The 25,190-nt window shown below is 43.4% G+C and overlaps 2 protein-coding genes across 5 annotated transcripts in view; both read left to right on the top strand.

The window, feature by feature from the left end:
* LOC126868188 (uncharacterized) overlaps nt 1-8,103 on the top strand; it is a 149,431-nt gene extending 141,328 nt beyond the window's left edge. The window contains exon 9 of the mRNA XM_050623404.1: nt 19-8,103. Coding sequence (XP_050479361.1) covers nt 19-196 — 178 coding nt within the window. The 3' untranslated portion in view covers nt 197-8,103. The remainder of the gene's footprint in view (nt 1-18) is intronic.
* Nucleotides 8,104-10,644: 2,541 nt separating this feature from the next.
* Nucleotides 10,645-25,190, top strand: part of LOC126868182 (SH3 and multiple ankyrin repeat domains protein 2) — a 179,382-nt gene continuing 164,836 nt past the window's right edge. For all 4 annotated transcript variants that reach the window (XM_050623391.1, XM_050623390.1, XM_050623394.1 and 1 more), the window contains exon 1: nt 10,645-10,932. The gene's annotated coding sequence lies outside the window, so the exon portion shown is untranslated. The remainder of the gene's footprint in view (nt 10,933-25,190) is intronic.

Genomic DNA, 25,190 nt, shown 5'->3' on the forward strand with positions numbered 1-25,190 from the left:
CCTTTTATTTTCCATTAGCGAGCCAGACGAATGGGTACTAGAGTCCGAAGTACAAAGCACGAAAAACGTCGAAATACGAAAAGTGGCGTCGTCTCACCCGGAAGAAGTAAGTTTGGCTCTATATTCGGCGGTAAACGGCGGCATGCCGCCACTGACGCGAGTAAAGCAACGCCGGAAACCGGTCAAGAACTCGTGATAATGCCGATCGTGGTGTTCGAGAACAAGCGTAATGAAGTAGCGACGATTAAGCCAGAAAACGAATATCGACGAGTCCTGTATCAGGACAGTTATGCTTTCTGGTCTGGAAAGATGGAGCCTGACGAGATTAATCGGAACCTGAACGTGTCGAGAAGAGGATTCGGGTAAGACGTCCTCTGACTGCAAGAGGAAACGCACGATATGAGTATAGATGGATATGCAAACGTGTCCATGTAAAAACGAACCGATGTCCGAGAAAGATACTACATTATTATAGAACGAATCTGTAAATCTGTGAGCTCTATGAGCTTGTATCGCGAGTCAGAACAATAAAAAAGAGGGAGACGAATAACAGACAAACATTAAGAATGTAGCTAAGAGTACCCACAGGGGAAGGAAAGAGTAATACATTCTAATTTATATAGCCTAAATTGAAACGATCGTTAGGTGATATATTAGTAGTCGTGGATAGCGATGAAAGATATTCTTGTTGCCTATCGATACCAAATTTTGATGAAACGACGTTGGGGTCGATTCCTGCCACGAGTGCCTGTGATACAAAAGCGGTGACACTCGTCGGACTCGGAAGAGCTAGGTTTGGGCCTCAAAAGTGCCTCACCGTGGAAACGTTTTATATCGTTGACCGTCTTGCAAGACCAATGAAAAGACGGCGGAGTTGAATTAAAATGAAAAAATACAAAAAAAGGAAACAATAACGCAGGATGGAGACGAGAATTTTACTTACGACTCATGCGACGCATTAACCGCGCGAGAAAAAAGAAAAAAAAGAAAAAAAGTGAGGAGAAGTAGGAAAAAAAAAAAAATGCAAACTGTTAGACGTTAGTTAACGATTGTAAGGAGATAATCACTCTGGTGGCCTTAGGAATCAATTAATATCTAACAACCGGCCCCTTGGCACTTCCGGGCCCCGTTTAAGTACCCCGAGAGAAGTCAGAAGAAAAGAAAAAGGGATGTGAGGAAGGAAAACGTGAAACGCGGACCTCCTTCGACTTGCCCTCGACCCTCGACCAACTTTCAAAAGGAGATATATCTACCTCGATCTTCAGCTCGGTAGAAATTCGTACAGGCCGCTGTCGTGCGACATGGTGAAGATAAAAGAAGGAGGAGGAGAAGGAAGATAAAGAGGAAGAAGAGGGACGTAAAGGGGGCGTGTACGCGTGGGTGCTGGGTTATCGGATAACGAAATCTTGCGAAAAGACGACAACAGAAAGCAATAGCCAAGGAAAGAATGTAAATGGTCTCAACGGAGAATGAAAGAGGAGATTGTAATAAAAAATAAAGTCGACGCGAAAGTTAAAACGGCAAAACGTAGTCGGACGACTGATGAGCCAACGGGGTTTCTATCGAGACTTATCCACCTTTCCCCTTCGAAACAAAATATTGTACAAAATGAAATTAAAATAGGAAACAAACAAATAAAGCGAAATAAAAAAGAAGAAGGTCGAGGCCCGAGGCACGCTCGAGACATAGAAAGGACGAGTTTGACTCATTCTAGTGTCTAGAGCGTGTTCGACTTCTCGTGTACTTCGTCGTCGCCTATTTTTATCTTCCTGCTAAGTTACGTGCAGCATGCCAATGCGAACCTGTCGCTGCGTGGCGAGACAAAATCGAACAATCGTTTCTTTCCATTTTAATCCTCTCGTTCTTATCTTCCGGTCGCCGAGTCGGCACAAACAGAGAAAAAAGGGAAAGGAAAGAAAAGAAGGAGATAAACTAAAGCAGGAATGTCCGGATAATCGATCATTTTGATAACGACTATCGTTCACCGTTCGTGAAGTTATCGAGGACCGATCAGGTACGTTCTACGTACGTACTTTTTGAAACTTTCTCACTTCCAAGTTTTTACATCGTCGCAACGTTTTTCATCCGATTCGAACCGAAAAGGAGAGAACAAGAGAAAATGGCAAGGAAACACATTGGAGAAACGAGCCAAGACTTTGCGATCGACTGTACAGAGCCGTGGCAGAAGATATATCATGGAATTGCCAGTCGGAAATACCAGCGACAAAAGTATATGTATATCTCTGGAAAGAAAGCGGATAGAAGGAACCAGCTAATCGGCAGCGAGAGCGAATGCATCGTGCTGTACGACCGTAACGAAGAACTGTTACTACTCTGAATAGAGATAGAACACGATGGCTGTGTTACATTTCCCACAGAGTTACTAAAGGGTTGAGGGAGTAATATGAACGCGGATCTGCGAAAGAAAAATAAAGGAGGACTTATGGAACGAAGTGTGTCGGATCGCTATTTTCATAGGTGTAGATACGCCGAGATCGTAGAAATATATTTCTCGTATCGCGCGGAAGATGTCTGACATCGTGGGATGTGATGCCGCACATTGTACACATATATACATAATTGTAGAGAGTAAAGAGAATACTTGTAAATTAAGAGGAGTAACAAGTGGAGGGGTGAAAATTCGTGTCGACGACGTGTTGTGTAGCTAGTACGGAAAACAAAATGGAATCGAATGTAGAAAAATAAGCAAGACGTAAAAGGCCTGTAAACGTTCGAAAAGACAACTGGAATGTAAGGGAGAAACTTGGGACACACACGGACAGAAGCACATCTACACACACCAGCTAAGAAACACTGCCAATACAATACGATTGTAATTAAGAACATTAGGCTAATTGGTCGATTTATTCTTACTATTATTATTACGATTAACTGTATAACCCGATAGATCTCTAGTTGCCGCGGATGCATAAGTGGCGTCCCGGTTGCTCCAGGCGCGTGCGCACGCGAATTTTCCACCGGACAAAATAGTTATTGATGCCCGTTAGTTTCCTTCGTAAAAGTATCGACGTATGTATATGTATATTGGGGAACGTTCGCGCGTGCCAGTAAACGGGACGATAGCGGATGAGCGTGTAAATAGTTAGTTGAAATTATCGATAAATCGCCTGGTGGTACGGGCCACCACTTCTATCCCGGGGATATTGAACTCGTCGAAAGGGCGAGGCGCAGCCTATCAGCTTGCGAATTTCAAACCAGAAAGAGATTCACCTTTTTGATCGGAATTCTCGTGGCGGGACACGCCTCGCGTGTTCAACGAGAAGAACGCCGCGGTGAATTACGAGAGGGTGGCTGGTCTGGCTCGTGGAAAATCGGAAACGATACGAGCTCGAAGAAAATGGAAACGCGTCACTGCCAAATATCGCGCACTGCCAGCCGTTTAAATACTGCGGTAGTCGTACACCCTTAGAGCCTTATTTCATTCGCGGAGCATCGTGCTTCTATCTTATTAGTTTCGAGTTTAGCGCGGATTATTGTTTCCTTTACGAGCTTAACCGGTCGCCCTCTAATCGTTTATACTTTGGATTCTCTGTTTTTTTGTTTTTTTTTTTTTTTTCGAAACGTGCATCAAGAGAGCGTGTTTACTGCCAGTCTGACGACGACGATGGACGCGAAACCAAGGCACTGCCAGCGGAGCGTAAGACGGAGCAAATCTGAATCCCGTATAACGTATATGTATATAGGTATACATGTATACAAGCGAGTCACCGTTGAACCTTATATAGAGACGCGGTCGATTGATGTCGTTTTGTTGCGCGACTTATTCTGTCCGTTTTCCTCTTTCATTTCTCGCCGACACGGTTCGTTTTCCTCGTTACCGTTAAACTTTTCATTTGTCCCCTATCGCTTTTGGCATCTCCCCGTCAGTGCCATACACGTGTACAACGTGTGCTGCTCGTTCCTTCTGATTTTTCGTCGTGTTCGTCCCGCGCTCGTCTTCTTCTTCGTGTTCATGTTTGTGTTCGTGTTTATTCGACTTATTTCGTGGCGTGATCGCGATTCGATCGTCGTTCCTCTCGCTCCACTCTCGTCGCGTTTAGATCTTTAGGGAAGGTAGCTCGATAACAAAAAAAAAAAAGCTATTATCACGGGTGGGACCAATTTCTCTCGTGCGGGAACTCGTGTTCGTAATGTTTTCTTTTTTCTCTTAGGAATCGAGCATTACTTTTTTTTTTTTTAGAGCATTGTCGTCAAGCATGTGGGAATGCGACGGACTGTATTTAGTCGTAAAGAAATATCGAATTATTGATTAGGTTTAGAAACGTCATCGTAACGTCGTTTAGGTAGAAATTACTAAGTTTACTTAATACGATTAGATGTAATTGTTCGGTTGCTTAGCGAGGGTGGATCAACGGGAGAATCTTTCGGCCATTCGATCACGCTTGATCTCGTGGCAGTGAACCGTGACGGAAAATTTAGACCGATATCGGAATCTGACTTTTTTTCAAGCTGCCGCAATAAATTTGTTCAACTGTTTAGATTGTAATCGTCATAGTTCGCTTCGGAAAAGACTGTCCGCATTTAGTGTTTAGGGTCTAATTATCGTATAATTTTGTGGAACGGAAAGAAAAAAGAAAATCGGATAAGAAATTCAAAGCTGTGACTGACGGATTTTTTTTGTTTACTAGTTCTTTCAATGATTTACCGTAGCATAAATATTTTCGTTGTTTTCCATCGTCCATTAATTGGACCTAAGTGGCGCTAATTTGATTAAAAGATTAAAAAAAACCCGCGATTTAGCGAGGAAAGTTATGTATCGCGAACTTAAAGGCGGTAAAACATCAAGACGGAAAGGGGGAAGGACATAACTGTTCACGTACCACCATGTTTGTCGTTCAAAAAATGATTTTCGTACGTTTGTCTCTTTTTCATTTTTTTTTTTTTCTCCTTCTTTTCCTTCCTTCATGGGAAAGAAATTCATTCATTCATAGCCCTCCTCGTTTGACCTGTCCCCTTCTAATCCCATTTCTTTCGTATTTCTTTTCTTTTCTTTTTTATATCGAGTTTTTCTTCGCGCTAGCGATAGTAACTTTTACCCGCGCGATTCTACACATTAAACAGTAAATGTATATTTTAGCGGATCTTGTAAAGTTTTACATAAGATAATTAGATATCCATTAGTATTGGAAGCAAGAGTGACTCGGCCTGAAGAATAGCTACGAAGCACACCTTGTTCGTTTCAAAAAAGAGAATGTCTCAAAAGACACGGTGTTCGTCGTCGATCGTAGCTGTTCTCCCGGTTTTGGATTTTGTACATGTGTATGAAAGATAAAGGAGAACAGAGTGATTGTGAGAGTGAATGAGAAAGAGAGAGTGAGTGAGTGAGTGAGAAAGAGAGAGAGAGAGAGAGAGAGAGAGAGAGAGAGAGTACCCGGCTATAATTATAATAGATTGTTTAGCACTGTGTAAATAAGAGACACAATCGATTACACTTTGGGGCAAAAAAGACCATAGAGGAAAGAAACGATGGGCGAAAAAGAGTGAGAGAAAGGGAGGAAGTTAGAGAGGGGAAGAAGAATGCTGATAAACGTCTCGTATTTTTACAAAGAAGATTATGTGAAATAATTTGAAACGAGAACGACAAGAGAGACGTATCGTAGGTGGATTTATTACATTTTCTTTTTCCTTATATTTGGTTACGTGGTATTAATCGATGTTTAAAATAAAAATCGCTAGCGGTCAATTCCTTTTCCTTTCTTTTACTTTTTTTTTTCTTCTAAAATAAGAAAACGGAACCAGAAAGATTAACGACGATTGCTCGGAGACAAAGACACGTGTTCGTTAAATGTATTATATCACTTATTCTTTTCCCATCGATTCGGCTGTCAAACTCGCATATATTTGAAGCATTAGACATAGTGGATAAGTTTGTAAAAAAAAAAAAAAAAACGTATGTAATGCGTGAAATTGAACATAAATCTCCATTCCAATCGGTTTATCATTGACTAGCGCGATACGATTTAACCCTTGAGTACGATCTTCCACGTGAATCACGAACTTGTCGAACACCGCGTGAGTTTTCCTCGCACGTTTACGCGTCCATGCAATTTCGATAGGATTTTAACAGTCGCACAGATGAAAAAGCAATACGTATAATAGAAGCTACGAATAATCTCGCTATGGCAACTATCAACTTTCATGAATGGAACGTACTTAAGAGTTAAATCGAGTCACTTCGAACGCTGGTCGTGTCAGTGTTTCGGAACAGAAGCGAGCAACACGTTATCTAACGATCCATTTGTCCTATCTATGCATCGACAACATATCGATTCAGAATTCTAGTCGTCGAGATCCTAAGGTAAACAAATTTTCTTTCGAAATTGCTGCATTCGAGAAAAACGGCGCGCCGAAATTCCGAAACGCTTGCACGACCGTGCGTTTATGTTCGATATTAGGACGAATTTCGCTGTGTTTCTCGATGAACAACGAGGAAAGGGTTCGGAGCCTCGTTCATCGTCGACGTGAGAAAGAAACGAAACGACGACTAGTTAAGGTAGAACTTGTCCGAACACGGCTTTCTAGTTTTCACGGCTCTCTCTGAAGCAGCGCTTGCAAACGCTAGAGCGAATCGCGCGTCCTTCATAAAAATACAGCTGGACATGGTTTGTAAATGTACAAAAAAAAAAGATGATTACGAAAATAAAGTAATAGAATTAGAAAGATTAACGGGAAGAAAGGAAGAAGAACGACGTTTTACCAATGTAAATATGGATCATTGTCGCGTTTCGAAATTTTCGTCGAGCGCGCGGCTAGGGATAGCGTATTACGAATATAGTGTTTGCATTTATTATAAATTCTATGTAAAAATACGACGAGGAAGAATGATCGTTGGGAGAGATTGTTTCTTATAGACCATATCGGTATATCTAATATAGTATCGACGTTTCTTTTGTAAACCTTTCCATATCGTTTGTTCGCAACGAGCTACACCTATTCCCTATTTATCGTACACGAGGTTTAGGTACTCCTGGTATGCGCACGATCGTTCCACGTTGTTTCGTTCGGTTTCCCCTCTGTTGGACGCGTAACGCGCTTTTCGACGTTCGTCATGAGCGCTGCGATATTGCTTCGGTTAGAAGAAAAGGCTTGTCTCTTGTATAAAAGTAGAGGAATAATAGCGCATAGTTTCGATTAATACTTGAAATTCTAGGCTATGTAGAGAACGCGTGTGACGGTCTGGCCTGTCATCGTGCGTACAATAAAGGTAAAGAAAAAAAGGAGCAAAGAAAGAGTAAAGCGAAGAAATAGATGAGATAAACGTAGGCGTCATAATGTTTCAGTCGTGTGTCATTGATCGGTAGGGAACCGGGGATCGGCACCATCGAAATACAGTGTCTTTCAACATTGAAAACTGGAAAGCCCACTCTAATCGCTTTTACTTGATCGTTCATTGCGAGATATATCCGTGCGAAGAGCCGATCGTTTCTTTAGCGACCTAATTTTTCCACGATTCCGATGAAGTGGCAATAAATTGTCTGTAATTTGGCGGTGCTCCGAGAAATGGTATAGAGGCGCGATCGTAATCGCGAAAATATTTGCTGGATTTTATACGATGACAAAACTATCGTGACAACCAAGGACAATCAGTTGCCACTTCGTTGTATCAATTGTGTTTCCAGCATATACTATGTATAACGACAGTACGAAACACACGGGAAGGAAAAACAATCGAGGAAAACGAAGGAAAACGATAAACTATCGCTTCGCACTGCCAAACGGGGAAGAAAATTGGGAGCTCAACGTCTCGCGTTCGTTGCGTTGACCGATCCTGTCGAGCGATCGTCGAAAGCACCGCGGTGTTCATTGTAATCCACATAGTGGTACCCCAAGAGAATAAAATAAAAAAAAAAAATGAGAAATAATACGTGTAGGAGGTAATATACTTAGATAAAGCGCACGCGAAGATTTTTTAAACCCGTATTAAGCGCGAGAACAGAGAAGAAACTAAGCGTTGAACAGTGCTTTTGACTTTTTGGATACTTTCATGTACAAACACGAATGACGGTTTATAGCTCAAGGAAAACATTAAAGAGACAGATATTGTAAGAGAGTAATAATAATTTGACGGTTACGATATCGTAACACGGTGTACTTCTTTTATTATTTACCCGATCCGTGCTTCGTTCATTTTTCTTACATTTTCGAATGTTTCCTACGAGCATCTAACACATTTAACGACGTATCTTTAGGCGAATCGATCGCTTTAATTAATTAATCGCTTCGCAGTGTAATACGAGGTGAAACTTGGACAAACCGTCAAGCGTAGGACTATAAATTTCATATCTTAAATGTCATCAACTACAAAAAGTTGAAAGTGTGTGTATTTTTTGTATTCGATGCCAAAAATGCAAGAAATCATGACGATAAAAAGATAATTACCTTTTTAATCATCAAGATTTATTTTTATTTTTAATTTTAAATCGTTCGTTCTAAATTCGCGATCGTCTTATTACAACCTTGAAGAATTAATTCGCGTTTTAACATCACCTCGCTTCACAGTTAATTTACCATCACCCGTGATGGATGTTTTTGAGCGCTGTAGACAATAGTTATCTTGCAAAAAGCGATTCACGATCGTTACATTGTTCTTTTCTTAATTTCCTAGCTCTAGAAGGTGCAAATTCACGCTCGCCAAAAATTACGCAACGGCGATACGTTTCGTAAGAAATTGGCACTCACATGCGAAACCAGCAAAGTTATCATCTATATTCCACGCAGAGAATATTTGCGTGAAATATTAACGTGGGTGCTTTATGGAAGCGTGGCTTCCGTTTCCGGCACAAACCACCCTGTCCACGCGCAATACGATATTCCCTCAGGTGGTGAAAATACAGGAAACCCGATCCTTATTTCAGGATCGACTCTCTTCTGGACAACCTGTTGGCTACGCTGAAACGACATCGAGTGTGTGCTGTCGACGAGAAATTCAATAAGCCGGCTCGCGTGCCCTTTCTAAAGACGAACGAAATTTGTGTCGATCGTGCGAGAGGAAAAAAATAATTAACCGATGACGGTGTCCGGTTACGCCGATTCCTATGCTCTTTTTCCTTCTTTAATTGACTCGCGAAGTCGTTAATTGCAGGTGAACGATGTTCGCGCGACAACGAGAACGATTAGTCGAACGAACAAACGAATCGACTGCATTACTCATTATGACTCGTTATGGTTCCGATTCGCGTTCTTGACGCCATAACGCTCCGTTAACTGTGAGCTTCTACCTAACAAGGAGCGTGAATTTCCAACGCGGCAATACGAGAAAAGTTAAGCGATTGCTACGAACAAAAGAGTTGCTCGAAATTCATAAAAGTCCTCCCATTCAAACGGAACGAGACGCGTTATTACAAGCATCGTCATTCCACCATCGTACCAGGTCGTTAATTAGAAAGCTAGAATTAATTTCACGTTTTGTTTACGCCAAAATGGCCTGACTGTTTCTGTACAGTTACTCACTATTATTCTCCGATGAATTCCCGTAAGGAGAAAGCTCGTGACAAAGAAGTTGCTCCTGGTGAGGAGAGACCAGCGATCGTACTGTATGCATCGTTGGCCAACGAAACCAAGATCGGGGCAGGAAGGTGGCGAAAAAAGTAAGTAAGCCGGCCAGGAAAAACAGGCGCACCGGTAATCGGAAGACAAACGATTGTTGATTTACTCGGCCGACTTGGAAATACTGTTTACCAGCTGCCCGGTGAAAGAACGGGAAGGAGACCTGGAATGGTAATGGTAATGGTAATGGTAATGGTACCGGTGCAGATCGTCGGGAACGCGGATTATACGAGCGTTCGTTTCTTGCCCCGTACCCTCGTCGTCGTCCCCATCGAGTTCTTCGCCGCTCGTGTACAGTTAAGGAGACACTGGGATGAAATTCAGCCCGCCCGTTGTCCTACGGTCATTGACATTTTCTCTCTCGAAACATCATCCCCATCTGCGATTATCGAAATTCAATTTTATCGATGTAACTCGTTCCCCTAGTTCAGGACGTTAAATAATAATGTCATAATATATTTCTATAAGCAATATTACCTTTTCTCGCGTATGAATGAAGCCAAAATATATAATTCGAAATTGCATTATTTATTGTTTCCGTTTGATCTGCGAGAACGATATTCCGACGAGTTCTCGAAACGGACATTTTAATTTCGATAGTTACAATCGCAACAGTTTGGCGCCACCTTTTTCAGTGTAATGGCGTCACGGACGTCGGGAGGACGATGTATAAATCAAATTTGCAATCGGGAACGACAAACACCGATCGTAACTGTGCAAACAACAAACACGTATCGAATGATTAAACGGTTCGAGTGATTTCAATTGTTTTGCGAATTATTCAATCGGTTTGATTTTCCATGTGAATCGCCTTCCAAGGAAAAATATTTCGGATGTTGTACTTTGGATGCACGTAACCCAATTTTCCGATTACGATTACGTGTGGTGTGCCATGAAGATCACCCATGTTTCGTCCTCGTTGTTGTCTAACAAACAACCGTACGCATTGAAACTGTTCGAATTTGACCGAGAGCAGGGCATTCGCAAAGCGAGGGGGACAAAACGCGACACGAACGGAACGAAATTTCGTTTTCGTGCGTTTCGGTCGGCTTCCACGCGGAGCGCTGTGATCACTACGGTCGACGTTCTGGGTAGTCGCGAGCGCGAGTTCAGACCGGTAAGACGTATCTGTTGTCGTCTCGTGTTCGTGATACACGTCAAATGCGCGCCTCGGCGCGAAAACGAGGGTGTCGCTTTAACGTCGCTCGTGCTGATAAAAGTGTTTTTACGGGAGTGTTAGTGTGACCATCTTACTACCGTCGAGTACAGTGTTGACGAACTTGATCGATTTGTGAAGAAGAACTCTACATTCAAGAGGAAAGTTGAACAGACGAATTTTATCGAAACGTCACTTCGTCGCCGGTGGTGAGTACGTTTGACCTTTTCTTTAGTTTCGTTCGCGACATTCAAACGCAGTACGCGAACACGAACGGTGTCGTCATCGTGTTCGGTTCGATCAATGAATCGTTCCACGGTTCTCTAATTTAAAAAGACGACCGCGCGTCGATAACGTAGAGTTTCCTGCATTTTCGGACGTCCGTCACGATGTACGTTCGGTGACGTTGTTCGCGTGGTGTGACTGTCTTGCTAACAATTCTTTATCGGCATACCCCGAATAAGTTTTTTTTCTAACCGACAATCGTAAATATTTCACTGTACTATGCTATGAGAAGTTAGTGTAGCCGACAATCGATTTGAAGTAAGCCGAATGTTTTCGATTAACGCGTCATAGGTCGACCTTCTGTGTTTTGTTTCGTACTTTTGTTTCCATGGAATTGAACGTTCGTCAATTAATTAACCGGATAATATAAAATATACGATAAATGAAAGAAGTATATAGCGTTGGAATACGTAGCAAACAAATAATATTATTAACAGCTGATGCGCTAATATCACTTTCGCTTATCGAATGGTGTTTTGAAGGATGGCCATTGATCCGAACTATCGACTGCATCAAAATGGAAGCTCTCGAAGCTTTGAATTTTGCGATTATATATCGGACGCGTAATTATTCTATAGAAACGTACAAATACGCAGAACAATCATGTACACGATAAGTTATAAATAATACCGTAATAATTATAACTATATTTTCATACGAAATTTGTACGTTAATTTACGAGTAAATTTATATAAATTTACGACGAACGATTTTGCGAAATTCGTTCTGTTGATCATTGCTTCGTTTCGTCAACACGCGGCAAATTGCGTCTTGGAATCCACGCTTTTTCGGCCAAGGGTAGACACAATTGCCGGTAAACAAATAGTTTTTGCTATCCGGTGACGAGCCTCTGTGTAACTCAAATAGAGCATGCTTTTCTTGAGGTATGTTGGCACGTGTAACGTTTTCCCTGGACGTGTCCGACAACAGGTTTTCGCGCACATAAGTGTTTACCTTGCTTATGTAACGCGTCGAAGGCTGATCGCGTCGCGTTCCATCCAAAGGGACATTCGCTCTCGACCATGTTTCAATAGTGACGCTACTTTTCTCATTTTTCTGATCCATTTTTCTTCATCCACTTCGATTCCTGATTATTTGAAACGAAATTAACCCTCGAAAACGATCAATTCCAACTCGTTTAGGCTTTCATATTTATTCTAATTGTAGGGTACGTTTACGCGTTATTATTTTATCAAATACTATGGGGAATTTTATTTTTTATGTAAATTTAGGGCATATTGCGCGAAATATATGTTATACATTAGGCGATTCTACTTGACGCGTACAGTACGAAAATAGCAAAATTATTACGTTTAGAAGGTTTAAGAAATTCGTGTTTAAATCGAAAATTTTTAAAATAATCCATATTATAGCAGAATTTCATATGAATCAGTTTTTGTAATGAAATATTTCAGCGATAATAAACTTTTGTAGGATAATTTCAATTTAATTGCCAGTAGACAGCGAATGTTTTTGCAAATTCATACTTGTGTGAATACAATTACATAGAACCTACGCAGAGCTTTATCAGCCATTAAATATTGTAACAAGTACTACTTTACCTCCGATATTTTATATACTTTTGCAGATTGCCTTTATTATGCGCACTTCTGTACCTTCAAATTTTTCATAAATGCGTAAACATCCGCAGTTGAATTATCGCGTAGAAGCAGAAAGTCATTCGCCTTTTCGCTTTATCGCTATAAAAAATAAAACATTCCACGTGGCTGGCAAAAATAACCCAACTGTGTTCTCGAGTTGAATCGAAATTCCAAAAGGAATCGAATTATACTGCCACATCGAATTGTATCGCGGAATCGCGCTCGTCTCAGAGGAATCTCACGCGATTCAACACGCGTTACTACACCTACGCTAATCGTGGAACAGTCGAGAGTCGTGAAACACACGGAGGTTCGCCGACTCGAGGTAAAGTCATGCGCCTAACGTGGTGTCGTGTCTATTTAGAATTTCAGCGAGATCCGTTGTTGAATTCCGGCACGAGCGGCTGTATTTCACTGAGGGCAAAGGGAGACGTGTACGGGCGCGGGTTTCCCTCGTGCGATCTCGTTAGTATCTCGATGAAATATACAGGTGCAGAGTAATGCCGCGCGCGTTTTTCCCTTCGCCGCGCTGGCCAGATAACAGAGATCTCGCGCCGCTTGGCTGTTTATGCCTCCACGATGGAGGTCGCGCGTTCTCCACGATTAGACGGCCCTCTCGCTAGATTCCAGCTTGACGGAAGAGACGCTGTAAGGCCCCGTGCAGTGCCTTCCTCAGCTAAAATACTTTGTCTATCATTCCGAAATATCCGAGAGAATAGAAATTCTATTCTTTTTCTCTTCTCTGTTCCTCTACTTTTATTTTCCTCATCTTCTCTCCCTTCTTTCCTCTTCTTCTCTTTCTCTTTAATATACGTAGTCGTTATTTCGGATTTAGAATTCAAAAAGTCTTAGAATGCAGCTGTTATCTTCATTCGCGATTTCTCCGAAAATAATTTGCTGATTAACGAATTGTCCAGGCGGAATAAAAGGTGTCTTCGATCTTCCCCAAACGCGGTAATTCAATAACTCACGGTTATTCAGTATCAATGAATAATAGGAAATATCTGTGGATTACGATTGAAGATAGGATCTCGGATGATATTTTAGCGCAATGATATAAGTTAAGTGCAAACTTCGGAGATATTTGATATGATCGACCGAATAGAATAACACGCTGCACGAAATTTGCTCGTCTACACTGCAGTGTCGAGTCCAAAGGACGAACCTGCATCTTCGTTCGTAAATCGAGTCATTATTGCCACTGGGTTGCTCAAAAACAATTTATCTATACGTATACGGAATAAGAAAGCCGTATCTGTATTGGAACTGAAGAGATACGAGAGTTTATATTTCGGACGTATGTGAAATCGATGCCTGGTTGTTAAATACTAAAAGTTATTTTTCTCAAAATCACCTTTGGTTAGGTTTACGCCAATTTGATATTAACACGACAGTACATCGTAGATAACGTTGCATCGCGTCTCTCTTCTCTGTTTCGCTTCCTGTTTGTCTATTTGTCTGACACTTGACCTCCACACGACGATTACCGTCACGTATATCAAGTACACATATTTTCGAAATCGCGTGAGGCATTTGCACGTGAGTCTGCGAATTTTTGGATCGTCGCGCCGGCCGGAAAGCTTGAGAGGATGACGCAGCAGGAATATTTCGCCTTGGAAGCAAGGTTCGCGTACACCGGCATCGATCTCGGGGCTGCACGCGTTTATCGCGGCTAATAGGCGCGATCCGAGCAAAAAGCAGCGAAATATCGTTGACGTTGGATACGGAAGCTTCTCGCGATTCAATTGGCTTCCGCTGGCAGTTCTCGCGACCACGAGTCTCGCGTAACGAGCCAGCCTTTCGCACGTTTCACGCGCTGCGGATGGACGCGCTCGTAACGCTGGTAATCCGCTGATGTAACCCGCGGCTCTCTCACTACCGACGATCACGAACAGCTGACTGCATCGTAGAAAATTGGCAAGAATGAGTCGCCCGATCGAATACGCTTATATTCGTTTAGAGTCGAGAGTCATTTGGCGCACGCGATCCCTGGGACTTCGTCGCGGCTAATTGGCGGCTTCGAAAAATGCGTCGCCCCCGTTGAGGACGATTCACGCGATCGCGTGAATGATTTTTTTCCCCGTGTGCAAGGACTCGAGCGTTCGTCCGGTACCGTGGCGCGTGCTTCGCAAAAATGGAACAATAGGACGCAATTTAGATAAACGGCCCGTTTCAAAGCCGCTATCACCTACGCGATCGTTCGCAGTCCGCGGTTCGTCGTAGTTGCGAGTACAAAATCTCTCTTTCTCTCTGTGTGTCTCTCTCCTTCTCTGTTCTCCGGGCGATTTCGCAAATTACCTCGAAGGTTCGTATCTCGCGCCATACGTTCCGAAGAGGCGCGTCCTATGTCATAATCCAGATACACAGCGAGATAATGCGACGAAGCGATGCCGGTATTTGTACAAATGAATAACACGTCGCTGCGTGTGCGCTAGGATGATTTATCGTGCTCGCGGGCCAAGTATGCGTGTACCGTACCGCCTTATCTGCGGCAATTATGCCCATTGAGAGCGTCGAAGGCAATACGCGATAAAGGTGTACGTAAGCTTTTGTTTCTTCGATTCCGTGGCTCGTTTACTGGTCAGACCAGTCGATTTCTCGTCAAGTAGTGGAGGGGTTCTTGGCTGGATGGTAAAACGTGGAACGATCGCGATGAATTATGGAGCGAGTGGTCGGTCGCGATATGCGTTTTTCCAATTGCACTGTTCCTGGATCGAAGGCTGGCCCGACTCGTTCCTCCAGCGGTTCATATCAATTGCGTCAAAACAGGTGTTGCCTCTTGGAACGTGATGAAAAAAGATGCGAACTACGCGCCTACGGCGATCCAATCGATTCTACGCGCACGTAGCACGTCGTCCGTTCTCGCTACCGTCGCTTATCGTCGTGAATAGCTAAAAATAAGCGCGTTCGTTTCTCTTCCGGTCTCGATTATCGAGTGTCTCGAACAGCAGCTCTAGTCTTTCGAACAGCTCGAGTGTTTTCTTTCGATCGCGAAACCGACTCTCCGCTGGTAAGAGAAAATTTATCGAACATCTTCGACGTGGAAAATGACCGGCATCCGTGCCAGCTGTGTTACGTAACGCCATCGCCGTGCTTTTTGTCCACGGTAAAACCATTGAGAGTATTTTTGGAAGAGAAGAAACGATTTTTAACGCTTCTTTGCATCGACGACAACGCTCCGTCGTACATTTTCGACGAAGAAAAGAGTTCTTTGACACCGTCTCGCCCCATTCGCGTTCGGTACACTGCACCCCAGGTCCGTTGGAAAGGGGTTTGTCTCGGAGCGTTTGCATACATCTTTTGCTCGTTGTCCTGCGGAATTGGTCGTAAACAATAAGCCGACACGCGACAAAGGATAGTTGTGAATAGCAGCGAGTTTCGCCCGGTGAACCCCTGCCGTCTTTAAAATTAATCGACTCCGTTTCGCCGATACGCGCAGGGTCCCGTCGCGAACTTCTGCCTACAATTTCGTCGGTGTACGATATAAAATATAGCCGATCGGTATTTCCAATAGCTGTACAGGTGTAAATAAATATTTGAACACATTCGCATTATCGCGAATAGATAGCGTATACTTCGATTAGATTTCTTCGATTTAATTTTGGCTTCCGATCTTATCTGACGCGATCGTGTACAATTACTTGAGTTTACAACCAAGCATATATCTACTGATACTGTTACGAACAACGAATATACGGAACGCGTTGCTCCGAACGAAAACGTTGCTCCGTGTAACCGACTCGAAGGAAAACGCAGCGGAGGAATATCTCTTAAATATATTTTGCCAGAAGATCGCGTCATCGGGCGCGCTATGAGGTTTCATATTCCGGCATAATCCTCGATGAATTATCTGGCGAGAAGCTCGCGGCACAAAGGGCCGGGAAATGAAAGAGGAAGGTAGGATAAGGGATGAGAGGAGATGACGAGTGTAAAGTTGAGAGAAACGCGGTGAAAGTTCCGGTGTACGAAGGAAACGAAAGACGGAGGCAGGCAGAGGGTGGAAAATGCTGGGTGGAACGACGTCGGTGGCGTCGCCGGCAGTAGCGGCGCCTATATTGATTTTGGGCCGAGGACGGGGTAGTCGGAGGGGAAGGGCCACGTCGATGGTGGTTACGACGTTGCAACGCGTCGCGCCGAGCCGAACCGAGCCGGGACGAGAGGAATGCGCGCCGATGTTTCCTTTACGCGAATGGATTTTGAAATTTCTTCCAACGTATTTTACGCCCTACAGCGCCTACAACGGTAAAACCATTTCACGGAAATGAAAAAGAATTTTACTCGACGTTTCGCGTGGCACGACCACGGCCGTTTTAACTTGCGCCGGTTTAATATCGGAAGAAAACAGCTGCGTTGACCTTATTTCTCTATTTGAACTACCGAATCTTTCATATCGCGCTCCATACCCCGGCGACGCGATGTCCCGCGGTGGATTAAATTTCAAATTCCAGCCAACTTTCATAAAAAAAATATTTTCTCTTTTTATACTCCTTTTAATACTCGTATATTGCGCGTGAAAATGTTTTCCCGTAAGAAATATCGTTTCTTTTAATGAAACGTACATAAGTGTTCGGGCACCTGGTGCAACTTAATGAAAAGATTTAGTATTTCCATTACCCTTCTATGGTTATATTAAGTCGAGTAATAAGCTGTTTCGTTTATCGACGTTACATCTTGTTGAATATTAGTTGCAGTCTGTAATATATGACGTGCAACGTGGAGAAATATCGTTTATAATCGTATCGTTTAGCAATATTAACGAAGGAAAGACGAACGTTATAAGAGTTCGGTAAAGAAATCGACTTCTTTCACGGCGCTATAGATGGAAATCGGTACGAATTCTCGTCGTATCTTTCGTTAGATTTTTAAATCTTTGAAATAGAAAATAATTGCGGTTAATTTAGCTTACATAGTATAAAACATAATCGCAAAACGCCACTAACACTCGATAGATAACATTTACACGACTACTTGAAGAAGAATTTAGTTCTGTTATTTTTCAGATAAATTACCTATCTATCGACGATCGTCTTTATCTGGTCGTTAGGTTAGAATACTCTTTGCACTTTTTCAATCGCTCTATACGTATATATAACCGTGGAAAGCGAAGTTAATGAACTTTCCATTCGTGGGAAAGATAATAGCGGGCACGAACGACGTTAAGCCAATATTCTCTGGTCTGGATCGATTGGCTTTCGGTATCACTCGGACAAACACTCGGCTTAAATCGATCTGGAAGCCCCGCGCGTTCGCAAAAGAGTCGGATCGATAGCGACGAACCCCGTGGAAGCCTATTGCATTCGATAGACGATCCTCGAAGCCGCAGATGCTATCTCTTATTCACCGATGTTCGTCCGGTGAAAGCATCTTGTCGCGTCCCATTCGACGCATAATTGCCATTGTTGCTTCTTGCCGTGCATTTATCGTCTCGAAACACGCGGCGCATCGTGTTCCATTCCTTTTTCTCTCTTTCGTTCTTTCCATCCGATATGATATTCCGAGTCGTAAACGATCAAGCACACTTTATCGCCTGTGTCGCGCCTTATCCGTCCCACGTTTCCTTGTTTCGTCGAATCGCTTCGATCTTGAACTCGTATCGCCAGTCATCCTCTGCTTTACTTTTATTTCCACGTGTTTTACATCCCCTTTACGTCGCACCGAAAGCTAGTAAAATCCGTTCGATACGGTAACGTCGCTTTCGCTCGATCTCGCTTTTTAAATTCCACCCTTTTCTCGGTCACGTTCCACCGATAGCACGTAAACAAGACAGTGGAAACTCGTACGTTCGATGGGACAACTCGGCAAAGAAAGTCGGCTGATCGTAATTGTTGCCTCGATCATCGACGATAATTTTTCTCAGTTGGCGAAGCCGGCGCAGTTGGCCAAATTACACTTTGCTCTCCTCTTCTCTCCAACATTGGGACGAACATCGTCTCCGTGGGGTCGTTGCACGATTTCGGAGGATAATTTACGATGCTCCGGCGTTTCAGTCGCGACGGGACCGGCATAAACAACCTTGCGTCTCCCTTCTCTTTTTCCTCCCTTTTCTTTCCTCCCTTCCTATTTTCCGTACGCTTCACGGCCACCCTCTATCCCACGAGAACGCATTGGAAAGGGAAGAAAAGAGATCAATACCAAAGAACGGCGCGTTTTCATTTGTTTTTCCTTTTTCTTTCGCGATCATTCGAAAACAATCTTCCTTTAATCAAGCACGTTCTCCGTTTCTCTCTATACACCGTTCTCAGGAAGAGACGCTTTCAACCCCGAGAACTGGCGCCAGAGCGATGCCACTTGCCCCCGGTAAGTTCCATCGGATATCGCAACTTTCCGGATCGGTCAAACACGCGAGAAACTTTTAATTCGAAATTTCGCGCAACGCTTCTCCACCGTGTTTTTCCAGCGTGGCGCGAAACGTCAATTTTTCTCTCCTACTTTCCCCTCTTCGTTCACTCTCCCTGGGAGTTTTTTTTTTTTTAACTCTCGATGCTCGAGTTCTTTGACACCCCCACTCGGCTCGCGCCACGTTTTTCCTTCCACCCTATATACCACGAATCCCTCTTCACGGGTGCTCGATGATGCGTACGATGCACACGACCAGTCCCACCGGAGCTTTACATTCGACTTTTTATAGCGGAAAACCCCGTAAACCGACGACCGTTCTTCGGTTAAATGGTAGCTTTGATCGAGGGGGTCGAAATTCGCCGCTGCCTTCCGATAATATTAGCCGAGCTTCTCTTGGGAGAAATATTACGAGAAATATTACGAGAAATATGACAAAATGGAGTAGGTGAGAAGGTTCGACCCTAATCTAGTATTCCAGTCGTTGTTCCGATCGCACCGGAATAAAGATGATATATTTTTTCACGCCCCTGTTCTTTCTTCCGTGTTGGTCAAATCGACGTGCTGTTCAACACGAGAGTCGTTTCGTCGATTCGTGGGGGGTTGGAATTACGAACGGAGGCGTTGAAGGGGAACTGGACCAAGCTCTTACATCTTTTTTACGGAATAATCGAACAGCTATCGCCAACTAAAGGCATCGACAGATTTCCTTTACATTTTACCGCCTATCATGAATATTAAAATATTTAGATTTATTTCAAATATTCTATCTTTTTCAATCGTGTTTTACCGCAGCATCCAACTTTTGTCTTTTCTGTTTTCTTAGTGGGTGAAACGAGATCGTGCTTAATTTCCGTTTCTTTAGTTCAGTAAAGATACGAATTTGCATACACATCCAGAGCGATCTCATTCGCCGGGTGCTTTATCTGAAATTATACCACTTCATCGTCTCTGTTTCCACGTGTCATCTCTGTCATATCTTACAAAAAGTATATGAAACTCTTAGCCACTAATGTTCCTCCGTTTTACGACATCCGATACACCTTTACGAGATTCTAAAAATGCAGATGTCTTTAGAATAAATTTCCTCGAAGATTCAACGACGATGAAATAACAACCGATCACGTTCGTGTCGCAGAAGTCGAGTCGAATGGCGGTCAATTTCTTAGCTCGCAAAGTGGTGAAGTGGGGACAGCTGGTATACGCAGACGCCGGCACGATGGCACGTTAAATACTGTGCATCGGTGATTAGGATACGACAAGAGGCTCGTCTATTCGCTGTTTAAGTCAATGAACGAAGAAGAGGAGAGAACCGTCAGGGTCCCGGAGGGATCGAAGTCACCGTTGCCCGAAGACCTCTGACCGATCGTGTTTCCATTCTTTTTATATTTTGCCAACCATCGATCGAGGGGAACAGTCGGCTCGAGGACGATCGCGCCTCGTCGTTTCATCCAATCTGCTGTGAAACGGGGACCGTTGGTACCACGGGCAGCAACCAGCATCCCGAACGCGTCTCTCTGTCCGATAATTACGTTTCTGCCAGCCTTTGTTGCTTTCGTTGCGAATTAACCCTTGGACGAGAGGCAGGAAGAAACGATTATGCTCTTATTAGATTTCTCTTATCCGGCTTTTCTCGTCGTCGTGGCCGTTGTGAAGTAACCCGGTGTACGTAAAGAAAATGAAAAAGTTGGATACAAGGTATGCAAAAAGGAGAAACGGAGGCGAATGAAAGTCCGCGCTCTTGGCAAGCAATGGAACGAGCTCTAGCGGAGGGCGCGCGACTCGACCGACACCCAGTATACACGACACAGTAGGTATTTTATAAACGACCGACTCGCGTAACAAGTTGTCCGTAAGCTATAATAAAAATGTAAGACCGATACGGAAGCGTTGCATCGAGAATTACGTCGATACCGCGATGTCAATGCACCCGGGCGGCACTCGGCCGTTCGAACCGTAGAAAAAGCCGAACGAACCGGAGTCTGAGTAATGTCGTACGTCCATTGGTCCAAGCACGTTGTGGCCGTTTCGGATGCGCCTTGGTCCCCGGTGCGTACGCACATTGCACCGGCCCACAGCAGTACAAAAACCCCGTGCAGGACAATAACCCTGAATAAATCACTGCCCCCGATGGTCATTCGGCCGCACGGTTCCTCTCTCGATTTTATACCGCTTCGTTGCCTAAACAAGATTAACACGACTACCGAAGACCCTGAAACAATTGGCAATGGCATGCCGACTAACCGCGTTGTTAAAAATTCCTATAATTTTTCACACGCCGAAAATTTATCTAGAATAGAGCGCGTAATTGAGTGAAATCCTGTTTCGTGCGTAGTATACGTCGTGGTGTTACGTACATTTTTGCCGCTATATCGCGAAAACGTTTATTTCGCGTACACAACGATTGAAATCTTTAAAGGAGAAAAGAATGTTTTTGGTAGCCTCCTGTTCGTTTTTACGTAAAGAAATTGCCAAGTGAGCGGAGAAATATGGGCGATGAGGTAGAATATGGATAGTATCTGCCTCGTGTAATTTTTTAAGGTTTCCTACCCCTTTGAAGTTTCACGTTTGCTCCAATAAATGCATCGAATAGGTGTACCAATATAAAACTTGTGATCCGCGGTATGTTCCTCTTTTGCTTCCTACGTTCCACAACGTTTTCCAACGAAAGCTCGATCTCGAGGAGCTGGGAACATCGCCAAGTCGATCGAGCTATTTTATTTACACGCGTCGCGAACATCGGTTTGTTTGAATAACCCGAGAAACCATTTTTTCTTCTTCGTTATTTCCGACGAATAGTTTTCGTAAACCGCGTCCTCGGTTGTCGTAACAATTTTTCGCTATTTTCGCGTAACAATTACGACCGACGAGCGAGTAAGTCGGAGACATTCGAGCCCTTTAAATGCAAATTTCACGTGGAGAGCAAAGCGGAGAGACTTCTGCGACGTCGACGAAGTTGCCGTCCCTTTATGGAGCTGATTTCGCGAGCGGATCCGATACAAACTGCGCTTTAGAGCGCGTTAAACCGCAGTTAAATCCGAGCTCTCGGAGTTGTCCGAGCTCACCGTCTCGCGACATAAATCTTCGACCCTGGCGTAACAGCGTCCACGCACGACTCTCTATGTGGGCGTAGACGCCTAATTTTTAGGTTGTTCGGAGCTTCCGTGATTTTCCTGTCGAACCATCTGTCCCACGGTGAAACTATCGTCCTCGACGCTGGAGCGTCTATGGGCTTCTCTAATTCGAATTACCAATTAACGTTTGAATGTGCTTCGAAATTCGAGCGAAGTTTCCCACGCAGTTCCCTTGCCTCGTTTAACGTATTCGAGCTCGAGCAATGAAATAGTGCGTAACAGTAGCGTCAAAGCTACGTTGTTAAGAAACGTAAATATAGTAAATTATCTGTAGTTAAATTAAATACCAAAGTAAAATACGATTGTCGTTAAACGATCGTAGAGTTACAAAATTTAATTAGAATAGCAAATAGATCACGGAGATCGATCGGCCAAAGCGGGGCGGAGCTACAAGAAGAATTTAAATAATTTGGAAAAGACGTAGTTTTTACCATATACAACGTAGCTATTCCAATTTCTTTTATAGTATTATAGAATCTAGGATGATTCGATTTTAAGTACGAAAAGTCGTACGAAAAGTTTCTTTCGTATTATAAGAAAGTAATAGACGCACAGCATTTTCTGTTTTACGTTATTTTATCGAATTACGTATGATACATTTTGTTCTATCAAAATAAAGATCACAACGTCCGACAGATTAGGTTTCACGTTTGTATAAAGACGCGTCGTTGTAAAAGACGTGTCTGTAAAAGAAAGACACTTTTCGGACAACCTAACATATATACCTGTTAGGCAATCACGGTATATCGCTTGTCCACATAAGGGAAAGAAGTTCACGGCGCGTTGGCACGCACGAAGTGTCGCTTAAAGCTTAAGAATAGGCAACTCGTTCGAATATCGACAAACTGCATTCCTCGGCCCAGTTTTCCCTGCTTGTTCTTTCGAACGGCAGCGAGAATGGCCTCGTAAAGTACTAGAGCCAGAGACTCTACGAACTTTCTGAAACTTTTCTGGAATCACTCGGGTGACTTCGTTTATAAGATCAAAACGAAAGTGTATAACTTGCGGTCTTCCGTATCCAAAATTTGTTTGAACAAGGTTGAGAAACGAACCAGAACGGTCGATGTGGTTTTGATACGACGACTGAAGACGCGATAATAGTAGCGAAAATTGCAAACAAAAATATCCTAATAACTCAATTATTTGACTGGAAAATATATTCGAAAATATATATCTTGTATCAAAGAATATACAGTGTATCGTAAGATAATCTCTGCGTGGCATTCAAATTGCCGAATTTAAATTGCACAAAGAAAGAAGGAGAATATCGTAGAATTTTACGATTCGAGAAACAGGAGCATCGTCAAGATGCGAAATCGTTCGCGAATGATTCATTTCGTAAAGGATAAGAGACAAAGTTACTCGTAGACGTTCATACGTTGGAAAACGAGAATCGAATGGACGAGTCGTTATTTTCAAAAGAAATAATACGTAACAGGGGCTCTGGGACGAACCGAAATTACGTCCATTAAAATCAACAAAGTTGTCACGACGAACGAGACGAGAGCCTTGATGTTTCGGTGGTGTATCGTTTGGTTCAGCCTTGGAGAAAAATACGACGAACGGAAAATCTCGTTCGTTAGGAGCACCGCGTGTCACCGACATCGATTTCCATTAATCACCGGTGACGTTGGTATTCTGTGGATGAACACCAGTCAGAAAATACCTTATCGCTGATATCGAGGACCCAGAAGGTAGACAACGGCGGCAGCTTTGCTTTTGTACCTGGATTTCAACTATGACGTAGTCGAAGAAAGGAAGACGTCGAATCACACGGTGTCTGGGTGTCTAATCTGCGTTTCATCGATCGACGAAGGTCTTCGAACGACGGGATGCGACGCGCAGTGTATTAACAAATTAATTGATTTTTTAATTACCTGATTTCTATTTTTTACTGCTACGTTTATTCCGTTATGTCATTGCTCAAAGGTTTGAAAAACTTGCCAAGAGTCGTTTTTGTCACGAGTCTCTCAATTGACCGGCCGAGGAACTGCATTTTCATCGGTAATGAAGAGAAACGAAAAATATATTTCTCGTTAATTTTCTGGTCGAATCTGGTAAATTCGAGGGATAAATACGCGTGTCTTTTGAAAATAAATGATCAATCAACGATATTAGTTCCACTCGACTGACGCTGGTCTGCGTAATTTATTTTCTCGATAGTTTTAAAATATTCGGAAGAGCGACAAAAACGCATGGTTGTTTCCAAAAAAAAAAAAAAAAAAACGACGGTTGTGACATGCGGCTGGCTAACGATATTGAACTTCAAGATTGCTCTCCTATAAAAGACAGGGAAATGTAACTCATCGTACATTTTTCAGCCGTGGTCTTCGTATAAAATAATCAATATGTTGACTTTGTGGCGATCAGACAACTGTTTTAAAACACTGTCGTCACGAGGCAACGGAAAGGAACTGGACGAGCCGGGCGTCCGGATCGCGTCGGCGCGGACTAGAAAACGCCTCATCAGTAACGCCGTTTCGCCTTCGGTACGTGTCGTAACAATGTCGCTCGTAATTAGAATATTTTCATTTCTATCCGTGTCCGGCAAACTCGGCCTCTTTGCGAGCAACCCTTGCGAGCGTAGGTGGGACCGGTTTTAAGTCGCGTTCACGCGTGCGACACACAGCCCTCGGTGTATGTAGGACTCTCTGTACGTACGTTCCGCGGAACTAGTTGGTTCTAGGCAAACCGTCCAGCCGATCGGTGGAAAGGAGAAAGATTCAGGTTCTCCCCTTTCCCTCTCGCGGTCGTTCGTCGAGCGCATTTGCCTTTCACGGCTCGCGCTCCAACTCCATTGAAACTGCTCCAGCCTTCGTCCGCTCTGTTGCTGCTGCTGTTGCTGCTGTATTCTTGTTATTGCTTCATTTTTTTTTCTGTTTTCAACCGCGCGACATATACTCCTTGGAAATGAATTCTCCGTTGCACCGGTCTTTGTGCTTTTACAATGAAGCGACCTAAAAATTCGAATCGTCTGACGCGACTCGCTGAAACGTCGAGTATTAGCGTTTATCTCGATGAAAAGTCGCGTCCATCTCGTCCAACCCTCGATCGAACGTATAACGTTCGAACGACTTTTCTATAAATCTTCGAATATTGCACATGTGTAGG

This window comes from Bombus huntii, chromosome 8, assembly GCF_024542735.1.
Source record: "Bombus huntii isolate Logan2020A chromosome 8, iyBomHunt1.1, whole genome shotgun sequence".
Lineage (NCBI taxonomy): Eukaryota > Metazoa > Arthropoda > Insecta > Hymenoptera > Apidae > Bombus > Bombus huntii.